Here is a 12,023-nt window from a genome sequence, read left to right as displayed (position 1 = left end):
GCCAGTCCCCATGAGGAGGTCAGAGTGCCTGAGACATCATGGCGGAAAGGTCAGATTCAGCACTCTGAGGAGCCCAGCTGAGCTCCGAGCCAAAAGCTAGTGTCCACGACCTGACACTGGAGTGGCCTCCTCAGATGTCCTGTCCAGCCAAGCCTTCAGATGACCACAGCCCCAGCTGACATCAGACTGTAACTGCATGGGACCCCTCAAGTGAAAGCCGCCCAGCTGAGCCTTCTCCACATTCCTGCCCCCCAATTATGGGCAAATTAGAGCAGTTGTTCCAAGCAATGAAGTTTGGGTGGTCATTTGTTCAGTAGAAATAGTAACCAGAACAATGAGGCAGCACAACACCCCATTATACTCTTCTTTCAATGAAGCCAAAAAACTGGGGAAGAGAACATCAAATCTAGCAGAGGGAGGCAGGACCCTTGCATGCTAGCAACAGAAGGGTAGGGTGGTGAAGACAACCAAACCCCATTCATCATGCCTCGGCTGAGTCTCATGCCAAACAATGTTAGAGTTTATATTAAGTGGGCTTGTCTGTGGTTATAACAAACAGCGGATGTTCCTCTCATTGTCTCCCTGTTAGCAGTTTCTTTCTGTCAGAGCAAATATTAATATCTCTTGGATAATCCGGCAAAACACAGCAAAGGAAAAAAAAAAATCAGGCAAGAATAGAACGAAAATGTCTTCCCCGTCTTCCTTTAAGGAAACAAAAGAGGCCGATTCTCCGAGCTCTTGAAGAGGTACTTTACAAATTATCATGAGACTGTTGGTGAAGATGCACCACATAAAAGCCATACAGTCTCTACTGCTGGAAACTTCTAAGTGAGCATAGGCAGATTAAGTAACTCTCAAAGAGGAGGGCTGGGCAAAGATAACTGGGATACTTGCCAAAGGATAAGGTTCAGGAGATGTTTAATTCAGCCAAAACACACACGCGTCCCACTACATTAAAAGTCCCTACAACAAATGCTCAGAGGGAAAAATAAGAGCTCTATATGAAAAGGCTAACAGTCCGTGGGGACCACTGCTCTGCCGACTAGGTGACCTGAAGCTTCTATCAACCACTGGGAGAGCAACAAATCCATCAACCCCCATAGCCTGTCCTCTTTTGAAGTGGGGACACTTTGTGGCACCTCAGAGTCAGAGGGATGGTGTCTTGGATATACAGTCATGTCACTGGAGAAAAGTTCATTTGTACTATAACAGCGAGTGCCTATGCTCCTGTGATGGGTTCCAGCTGACGAGCCAGCAAAGCTTATGTATCATCTCACTGGTATTTACAGCTTCAAAGGAAGACCTATCTGATTTTTTTTTTAAGGCAATAGAGTCCATTCCAATATTAGATAGCTATATCTATGTTCTAGCCAACAGCCCATACTAACAGCAGTTTGCTAATGGAGCTCCAGTAAGATTGTGAAAGACAGCCTCTAAGTGCCCAAAGTCCTCATTCACTTAAAATTCATGTAGTATGAAAAAAAAAAAAAAAAAAAGAAAAATCATGTAGTAACTCAAATTCGCATAATAACTAAGTTTCAATATCTAAATACTCCCAATACTTGAAATGTTTCCCACCATTCTCTTGGTGATTTTGTTTTACAGTAAGTGTATAAGTGAGGGTTTCTTGGCTATCGACAATCCTGAAATGCCATTACAGCACTTTTCCTGCCACCGTGAATCACCACAATGACCATTTAACAAAACAGTAATTCACCAAGCAAACCCACTAACATCAGGGTTTATCCACAATTAAGGCAGGGACTACCAATCTGAACATTTTTTCCCACCAGCCTTCATAGTTGCAAAAATTCCTTCCATAGAAATTCATTTCTTTGACTCATAAAGACATCTCTTTATAATACTGCTTCATTCTCCACCCCCATCCCTTGCTTATGAAAGTGATAAAATATGGTCATTGTGAATAATTCAGAAAATACAAAAACTGAAGAAAAAAAGCCACCAGCATTCCTAGCAATAGCCACTGGTCACATCTGAGGGTACGTTTTTTCTAGACCCATGCTTCTCACACTCTATGGTAATGGATCTCCCCTCCCAACCCACTTTGAACACTTCTGCAGACTACAATTTTAAAAAACTAGAAAAAAAATGCCGTGTCACAACAATGTCAAACTGCATTTTAAAAAAAGTTTCCAAAGTCTTTCTCTCAATTTCTGTATTTACTTCACCTTAACTGGTAATAAGCCATTGTCTGTGGACCCCACTAGACCTTTTTTTCTCTCAGATGCACATTCAATTATTGTATGTGTAGATTGTTTTACATATGGTCTACATATAGTATTATGTATACTTCAACTTTTGTTACCTAATTTCTTCCCACTAAATAGATCATGGCCACTTGTCACTACCACATATGCCACCCTTAACGTAAAAGGCCACTCTTCTTTATTATTTAAATTTGCCAACATATAACACCTAGTGCTCATCATATAGCATGCCCTCCTTAGTGCCTGTCACCAGGTATCCCATCCTCCCACCCACCTCCACTCCTGCAACCCTTTGTTTCTCAGAGTTAGGAGTTCCTCATGGTTTATGTCCTCTAATTTTTTCCCCACTCAGTTTCCCTTCTTTCCTTTATAGTCCCCTTCACTATTTCTTATATTCCACATGAGTGAAACCATATAATTGTCTTTCACCAACTGACTTCACTCAGCAAAATACCTTCCAGTTCCATCTACATCAATGTAAGTGGTAGGCATTTGTCCTGATGGCCAAGTAATATTCCATTGTGTATTATCCATACACACACACATACACATATACGTGTATATATACACATAAACACATATTACATCTTTATCTTTTCATCTGTCAAAGTATATCTCAGCTCTTTCCACAGCTGGACTATTGTGAACATCGCTGCTATAAACATTGGGGTGCAGGTGTCCCATCGTTTCACTACATCTGTATCTTTGATGTAAATACCCAGCAGTGCAATCGCTGGGTCATAGGGTAGCTCTATTTTCAACTTCCTGAGGAACCTCCACAGTTTTCCAGAATGCCTAAACCAGTTTGCATTCCCACCAACAGTGCAAGAGGGTTCCCCTTTCTCCACATCCTCCCCAACATTTGTTGTTTCCTATCTTGTTAATTTTAGCCATTCTCACTGAGGTGAGGTGGTATCTCATGGTGGTTTTGATTTGTATTTCCCTGATGGCCAGTGATGCGGAGCATTTTGTCATGTGCCTGTTGGTCATGTGTAGCTCTTCTCTGGAGAAATGTCTGTTCATGTCTTCTGCCCACTTCTCGACTGGATTGTTTTTTCGATGTTGAGTTTGATAAGTTCTCTATAGATCTTGAATACTAGCCCTTTATCGGATATGTTATCTGCAAATATCTTCTCCCATTCTGTCGGTTGTAAAAAGCCACTCTTGAAACCCTAGCATCTTACACCTAAAACTAAACAGGATATAGTTTATCAATTGTACCTCAATTATAAACGGACAAACCCATAGGGCAGAATTTCAAACCTTCATAAGACCTCTATGAGCAAGGGTCTTTGGGGAGGGGAAGGAGAGCACAGGTTATCTTCTACCAGTGGTTCCATTGTGTCCAGGGTCAGCCCAGCCTAAGAAGAGCCTGGGGTCAAATGGCTCTCAAGGAAGCAGACCTGCCTGTTTTGTAGGCACCATGCATGACAATGCCAAGAGCCATTGTGAGCCATCGCTCACAATGCACCATCATTGGGATGGGGAAACCAAGGATCAGAGACATTAAGTGATTTGCCCAAAGCCAAGAAGGGGCAATCTGTTGTTACGTGTACACTCAGATAGCTACTGAGTACCACAGACAGCACCAGACAGATCCCAGGAGAGGACTCTAACAAAGCAGGTCTCTCTCAGGAAATTGATCTCCACATCCCAGTAGACCAGCCACAGAGCAAAGGCCCGCTGCTCTGGTGACTGCAAAGTCCATCTCTCCTGTACAAGCCCTCTCTCTGGCCCCTTGCCCAGAGCCCATCTCTGACAAAGAAATGTCATGGCAGGGCACGGGGGAGGAGAGCAGAGCCGTGGTCAGAGACTATGAGAGGCCTGGCTCCCATGGACACCCTGTCAGAGACTCCTTGGCTTCTGGCACCCACTGGGCCTTGGCACTCCTTGCCTGCCCCACACGCATTAGGCCTCTCCTTCACCCAGGCTGTGTGGCTATGAAAGCACTCCCTGTTGCCCTCCAGGCCACTGCAGGATGTGGGCAAGAATCATTACCCCAACTCACAGACGAGGTGATTCAGGTTCCCATGGGCCAAATGCCCCTAAAAATCAACAGACCTCAGATCCTACCCATATCACCTGATACTAAGACCAATCTTCCCTCAACCCACTATTTCCCCATGACTATGGGTTTAGAGTTTTTTCTGATTCTAAAGTGATACAAATTCAATGCAAATAACTAAAAAATATATATAGAAAAGTACAAAGACAATAAATATTACCCATCTCTCATCAGATAGAACATGTGTAATCTTTTCCATGTATGCATATAAACCTTTTTTAGACTAAGACCATACTGTGGGCTCCTTTGGAATGTGCTTTCTATTCAGACATCTTTCTAGGTTTTTTTTTTTTTTTTTTTTTTTTTTAAGATTTTATTTATTTATTCATGTAAGACACAGAGAGAGGCAGGGACAGGGGCAGAGGAAGAAGCAGGCTCCCGGCAAGAAGTCCAATGCGGGACTCGATCCCGGATCCTGGGATCAGGACCTGAGCCAAAGGCAGACGCTCAACCACTGAGCTACCCAGGCATCCCTCTTTCTAGTTCAATAGCAAGCTGTGTCATCATTTTAAGGCCTACGCTATCAGCCATTGCCTGTGGATAGTATTCATTTTACAGATCCCCTATTGATAGTCATTTAGATTCATAATTTTCCAAAATTTTTAAACAATGCTGCAATGAACATTATTGGGCTTATATCCTTGCCCAGTTATTCCCTTAGGATAAATTCTTACACGTGCAATCATTAGATCAAAAGTGACTGTCCCTTGATGTCCCAGCAGCAGGAAGCCCTAAGTCCTACCATTCTGATGACCAAACTTCAGGCCAAAATCCTGAGGGCAGCAGCAACTGCCACTCCAGCTCAAGACACCCAGACCACTTCCATTTCACCCTCAACTCCCCCGAGGTTCCAAGCATAAAACAGGGTTTATTATTTTACCTTTTTTTTTTTTTTTTTTTTTTTAAGAGAAAGTGCTGCTTTCTGGAGGGAGAGAAACAGATTCTGGGTGCAGGCTTCATGCAAGTTTGAGGAACACAGCTGGCTAGAATCAAATGCTTTTTCAAACCACCCCCACCCACACAGTGAGGGAAGGAGCTTGAACATTGACAATGGCTCTTGCCTCCCTGGGGAAGGGCAGGATGAAAAAGTCAGCTTCTGACTACTTGGAGCCAGAAGAAGCTGTCAATGAGTAACTTAGCCCTGGTGGCGTCCTTCCTCCTCCTCCTCCTTGGCCATTTCCTGGCCCTAGAACAGCCCACCTTCCAGGCAAGAAAGGGAGACCATGAAAACACGGCACCACACAGTAAAAGATAAGTAACTGGCATGGAAATATCGCAAACTTGATTACAATGCTTTAGAAATCTGCTGTGCTGCATCTTGTTTTAACAAACACTTGAGGGCAGCCCGGGTGGCTCAGCAGTTTAGCGCCGCCTTCAGCCCTGGGCCTGATCCTGGGGACCTGGGATTGAGTCCCATGTCGGGCTCCCTGCATGGAGCCTGCTTCTCCCTCTGCCTGTGTCTCTGCCTCTCTCTGTGTCTCTCATGAATAAATAAATAAAATCTTTAAAAAAAAAAACAAACTTGAAAAAAGCTAGATCTACATAACATGCATTGTAAAAGTACAACATCACATTTACTCATGCTGGCAGGGTTGCTACACACTGAAGTCATTTCTCAGACTCTCTCCTCTATGCAGGGCCCACTCCACCCTTAGGACACTGGGGCCCCCTTGCTGGTGCTCGGGGAGGTCAGGTCCTGCTCCTAGCTTAGCACTGGCTCTTCTCTCTGGCTGGAATGCTCTTCCCTCACATGGCCCTGAGGTGTCCTCTCTCCAGACAGGTTTTCAGGGAAGCCTTTCAAACCCACTAGATGTAACACCGCATCCTCCTGGCTCCCAAATGCCCACACACTGCTAGGCCCCTCCCTGCCTTGCTTTTTCTCCTTACGGCTTATCACCATGTAACCTACTGTGTATTTTAAATAATTGTAATTCTCTGCCCACTCGCTCTACTGCTCTCTTCCCTTCGGTGTGCGCAACAAATACTCCATGATTAAAGCCAACTAACCAAAATGTGAGAAAAATACATTTTTTCTTAATTTGAAATATCAGGCTTATATGCAAGGGCTTCTTTAGTTAAAAGGTTACTCCTGTCAACAGCTTGAAAAGACTGGCCCTGTTGATATAAATCAGAGAGCAAAGGGAATACAGCATTGTTTAAACAATGGCAGAGGCAAACCGAGGTTTGCAGGAAGGGGCAGATATCCAACTGACAACGTGGACGGTGGCTGGCATCCAGAAGCCTTTCAGTTCTCTCCCATTTAAAGAACCAAGACAAGGGATGGGACACTCAGGTGAATCCAGGCCTGCGCCTCTGTCTACCGCTGCCCAGAGCCAATTGTGCCACGTTCTGAGAGAAGCAGCAGCTACCACAAACCTGATCACCGACATGCTCTAAGCAGAGTCAAAGTCAGGAGGGGTGCTGGCCACTCCAGATCATTTAAAAAGAAATGCAGGGGATCCCTGGGTGGCTCAGCGGTTTAGCACCTGCCTTCAGCCCAGGGTGTGATGCTGGAGTCCCAGGATCGAGTCCCAGGTCGGGCTCCCTACATGGAGCCTACTTTTCCCTCTGCCTGTATCTCTGCCTCTCTATGTCTCTCATGAATAAAATCTTTTTAAAATAAATAAATAAAAGAAACGCAGAAGCCAAAGACCCTCTGCTAGAGGCTCGGAAATCACAGCCAATCAATCCTCATTATGTGCAGATTCCATACTAAAATTTGTAATTCCAAAATCAATGCTCCTGGAGCCTCTCCAGTCACTCACAGACACGCACAGAGTGGTCAAAATTTGAGCTCCCCAACGTGCGAGATCCCAGTGAGGCGGAACAAAGAGACACCCTGCCTTCTTGTTTCAGCTCTCAGGCTGTAAACAAGTGTCCTTTCAAGGTCCATCTAGGGCCACACTTTCTGCACTCTTGTGCTTTGTGTTGGGGAGTCGGCTGTTTGAAACGGCCCCCAGGCCCGGGGATGAAGTGCTGGCCGAGCCCAAGAAGGCTGAGATGGGCCTTCCGGAGAACATACCGTGTTCCTTAGGCAAGCTGTGTTCAGGCTCGGGTCACGGTGCTGGCGCCTGTGAGCCCTACATTAATGAATCACCAATGTATGTTAACTGAACTGGCTTTAAACAGAAGCTCACATCACACAAGGTACTAGACTGCTCAGCAGATGAAAATACTGTGACCAGAGGCTCAAGGGAACAGTAATGTAAGGTTGGGCTCCTGTGAGCCTCTGGTCACAACATCCTGCAACCCCCATCCCCCGCCCCTGCCACGATTCAGTATTCCCTAATTCAATGTTCACAGGGACTTTACAGAAAACTGTCACCACGAATAATGAGAACCAACCCTATGTGAAAATGGCTGTTTCCTGTCCCACATCTTTTGGCATGCTCCCCTCCACCACCCCCATGGCTCACTCCATCTGCTACTCTTTGTACGGGGACTCTCCTGTCCCCCGCTGTCCCCCACGTGGCAGGCTTCTGCTCAGGTGTCTTCCAGGAACCCCCTCCCCCAGAGCCCCTGTCACATCACTCTTTGGCTGCAGTTAAGACAATCAGCAATTACCATCCACCTCTCGGATCCTCGCCCTCAAACTAAAATTAGACTCCCTGAGGACAGGATCTTTATCTTGTTCACTCACTGATCTGCAGGGGCCAACAGAGTGCCCGACCCAAAACAGGCAGCTCACCACACACACACACACCCTTCTCCCCTTAAACTCCAGCACAAGCGTCAGGGTGCTTGCACCGAGACTGAAATCCCACTGCTGCTTACCGAGCCCGACAGGAAACCTCTATTATACCTGAGGCCACGTGCAGCTATCCAGCACGCAAACGTGGCCGGTGCAAGCCAAGATGTGCTCTAAGTGTAAAATATGCACAAGAATTTGAAGACTTAGTAAGAAATACACGTAAAACCCCTCATTCATTATTTGTATATTGATTTCACATTGAAGTTACACTATGTTGGGTGTCCTGGGCTAAACAAAACAGGTTAAAATTAATTTCAGTGGTTTCTTTTTCCTTTTTAATGTGGCCACTAGGGAAGTTTTCATGACTTCTGTAGCTTGCATTATACTTCTGGGAGTCCACCTTGGTTACACTAATACCAGGAAAAGGTCACCCAGCGACACAAGCCCGCTCTGACCACCTCTTCCCTGCTGTCTAGTGCTCTCCAGAGCCAGGCCGGAAACACCTGTCCTGCAGCTTCCCGTGCCACACAAACACTTAAGTGTTTTCAGAAAGAGGATTGTGAAATGAGAGCTAAAGGTTTATCAGGTGAATCAATTTTATACTCAGAAGGTAAGCACCAGGATGCCTGGGCGGCTCCGTGGTTGAACGTCTGCCTTTGGCTCAGGCGTGATCCCGGGGTCCTGGGATTGAGTTCCGCATCAGGCTCCCCTCAAGGAGTCTGGGTCCCTGCCTCTCTCTGTGGGTCTCTCATAAATATATGAATAAAATCTTTAAAAAAAAAAAAAAAAGGTAAGCACCATGTGGGGCTTTCTTGTTCATGGCCCAAAACAGTGGAATATAGGCATACAAATATTTGTCAAATAAATAAAGCAATCCTTGGGTGGGGGCAGGGGAGCCCATTTCCAAATTGTCCACTCATAGCTGGAATGTCAGAACAGGAGGGCTAGAGGGGATGTGGAAAAGGACCTGGCTCCGTCACATCACTGACCCAAGAGACCCTATACCACCACATCCTCCTCATCTGGACAAGAGGTAGATCCCCCCCCTTCCAGACTGTGCTCTCCAGAACTTTCTACAATGATGGAACTAGTCTCTGTTCTGTCCAAACGATGGCCCCTGGGCTCCTGAAATGTGGCTACTGAACTTCCAATCTTATTTCAATTAATTTAAAGGTAAATTAGCCACACATGGCTAGTGGCTACCATATTGGATAGCACAGTTCTAGGTTGCCGTGACAGGAGATAAAGCTTGTAAAAAGGGATGCCTGGGTGGCTCAGCAGTTGAGCATCTGCGTTCAGCTTGGGGTGTGATCCTGGAGTCCCGGGATCGAGTCCCACATCGGGCTCCCTTCATGGAGCCTGCTTCTCCCTGTGTCTCTGCCTCTCTGGCTCTCATGAATAAATAAAATCTTAAAAAAAAAAAAAATTGTAAAAAAACCTCTGCAAACTCTAAAGTTCTCTAGAAATGGTAGTTTCTGTTGTTTAATATATTAGAAATGTGAGATTCTGAGAGATTTCAATTGCCCAAAGAGACTTGATTCATCAGAAGTCAAAAAAAAAAATTAAATAAACATGCAGATTTGGGGCACCTGGGTGGCTCAGTCAGTTACCCATCTGCCTTTGGCTCAAGTCACGGATCCCAGGGGCCTGGGATTGAACCCTGAGTCGGGGTCTCTGCTCAGGCGGGAACCTGCTTCTCCCTCTCCTCCCTTGCTTATGCTAATAAATAAAATCTAAAACAAACATGTATATTTTACTTTACCAGGGGGAGAAGGGCAGCCTCAGTGTTCATGGATACATACAATCAGAACAGAGGCGTCAGTGATCATCCTTCACACACAACTCAGAAAACAGACTTTTAATCCCCTTTTTTGCAATGCCCAGATCTGGTGCCTCCAGGGCCTAGCCATGCAGTCAGAAATCAAGGCTGCCAGTGTATTCCCGGTAGATTATTCCTATCTCCCACACCCTCATTCTTAGGGACCAGATGTTTCCTGCCCTTTTCAGTGACCTTCCCTACTATTTCTCCTGCAACAGAAACAGGCCCTCCAACAGCTCCCTGCATCCCTTCAATTCTCTGATAGATTCATTCACAGGCTCTCAGATCCATGCGGGGTTTGTTCAAATTTGCTGATGGATGGTAAAACCAACCACTACTACAGCAGAGTGGGGGCTGACGGGTAGCTGTGAAGACTGCTCATCTGTTTACACTCACGTTGGAAGATGCTCATGAAATTCAAATCAAGTTCTAGTATCCCCCAAGATTCTTCCCAGCAGGAAAGCCCTTGCAGTCCAGACAGCTTTTTGCTACCATGAAGATCATTATATTCTACACGCAAACAGACAACAAGGAAATGAGCAGGGAAGTGGAAGAGGGGTGAGATTTTTAGGACAAAAAGTCAAAAAAAAAAAAAAAGTAGAAGTCTAAGGAAATACATAATGTTTCCAGGTACAAATGTAAGGAATCACCCTGAAATATCAGAAAGACTTTGTCAACTCATTCTTTCTTATCCATTGTAGAGTGCAGGTAATTCTCCCCTCAATCCTTTCATGCTTTTCCACAGACACATGAACTTCAGTGCCCCACACAGCCCTTGGGTTTGGCCCCACGGAGCTCCCATGATGAAAACCATGTGAAATAGGATCCACATGTGTTCCACCCACACGCTGGGCTCAGCAGTGCATTTTATTCTGTCGGGCGGGCGGTTGCTCAACTCTGCGGAGGGGACGCCAGCAATCATCCTCCAGCTATTAAAACAAGATCAAGCAGGCTGGTGTCAGCAGGACTGACACCACCTCACCAGAAACAAGGACCCAGCCTTCTGTACCTCGAGTTCCGTCTCCCGTCTGTTGATGTCATCCGTGGATTGGTTTAACTTCTCCAGTTCTCCCTAGTGAAGAGAGAGAGGGAAGAAAGATGTAAAGGAATTGTCTTTTGTTTCCAGTGTGACTGAGCTCATTCTCCGCAAAAGTACTCTAGCACAATTTGGAGGAAGGGGGATGAGTCAGTATTAATTCTCAAGGAAAACAGTGGAGCCCTGGCTTGAAGAACAAATGAATGTCAGTTATTTCTGAGGCCTTTTTCTTTCAAAAATGTCTGAAGGTCCTAGGGATTTTTTTCTTAGAAGGTCAACTGTTTTCCAGGTATGTGCCTTCAGGTAAACCCACCTGTTACAAATGGTTTAGGAATCCAAACAGTACCTCCTGCCTCACAGAAAGAACTTTGCAGAAAAGACGATGAAATAAACAAAAGGCAAGCCGAAACTATAAACTCAGGGAAATGATTTAAATCAAGGGCAGAATTCTGGCATTAACTCATTAGTGGTTGAGTATTTTTCTAGAACTGAAAATCTTTTCCTTGCAAACCGGCAATCTTTAAACCTGCCTCGCTGTTTTTAACGAAACAAAAACTAGCTTTCATCCCGATCCTTCAGATAAACATTTATAAACTGACATTTTTGTAAAAAAAAAAAAAAAAAAAAAAAAAGTACCCAGCGAAGAAGTTAACTCCTTTTACTCTGCAAACAAAGGATCTCCCAAACAGAATTCCCCTACCGGGAAAACAAGATTCAGTAGCCTAAACTAGTGATTTTAATTAGTAGAATTCCTCATGCAAAGATTTTTTTTTCCCCACCTGATCTTTATCTTGCTAATCTGCCAAAACAATTCATTTAAATGGCAACAGCTGAGTTAAATGGGCTTTTAATTGATCCGCGCGCTGAAAAACCCATTAGGGCTCCAGAAATCGCAGAGCACGATTAAAAGCAATATATATATTGCTATATATATATATTGCAATATATACATATTGATATATATTGACTATACATACATATTGCTATATATGTTGCAATATATCGATATAGGTGCAATATATATATTGCATTTAGTGTATATATAGGTTTATACTAAATGATTTATGGAAAGGGTAGAAAAACGGGTCTTGGAAAGGGATGTGCTGTGCTTTTCCCTGGAGGGTGAGGAGGTGAAGCTGTCACTCCTACATCTTGGCTCAGAAATTGTTTTTTAATCCTCTCCC

The 12,023-nt window shown here is 44.7% G+C and overlaps 1 protein-coding gene across 2 annotated transcripts in view; it reads right to left on the bottom strand.

The window, feature by feature from the left end:
• The window catches only part of SH3BP5 (SH3 domain binding protein 5), a 76,430-nt gene that overhangs the window by 62,798 nt on the left and 1,609 nt on the right, over positions 1 to 12,023 (bottom strand). For both annotated transcript variants that reach the window (XM_025448697.3, XM_025448696.3), the window contains exon 2: positions 10,813 to 10,875. In XM_025448697.3, the coding sequence (XP_025304482.1) occupies positions 10,813 to 10,875 (63 nt within the window). The remainder of the gene's footprint in view (positions 1 to 10,812; positions 10,876 to 12,023) is intronic.

This window comes from Canis lupus, chromosome 23 (assembly GCF_003254725.2).
Source record: "Canis lupus dingo isolate Sandy chromosome 23, ASM325472v2, whole genome shotgun sequence".
NCBI lineage: Eukaryota > Metazoa > Chordata > Mammalia > Carnivora > Canidae > Canis > Canis lupus.
This window is presented reverse-complemented; position numbering and strand designations above follow the sequence as displayed.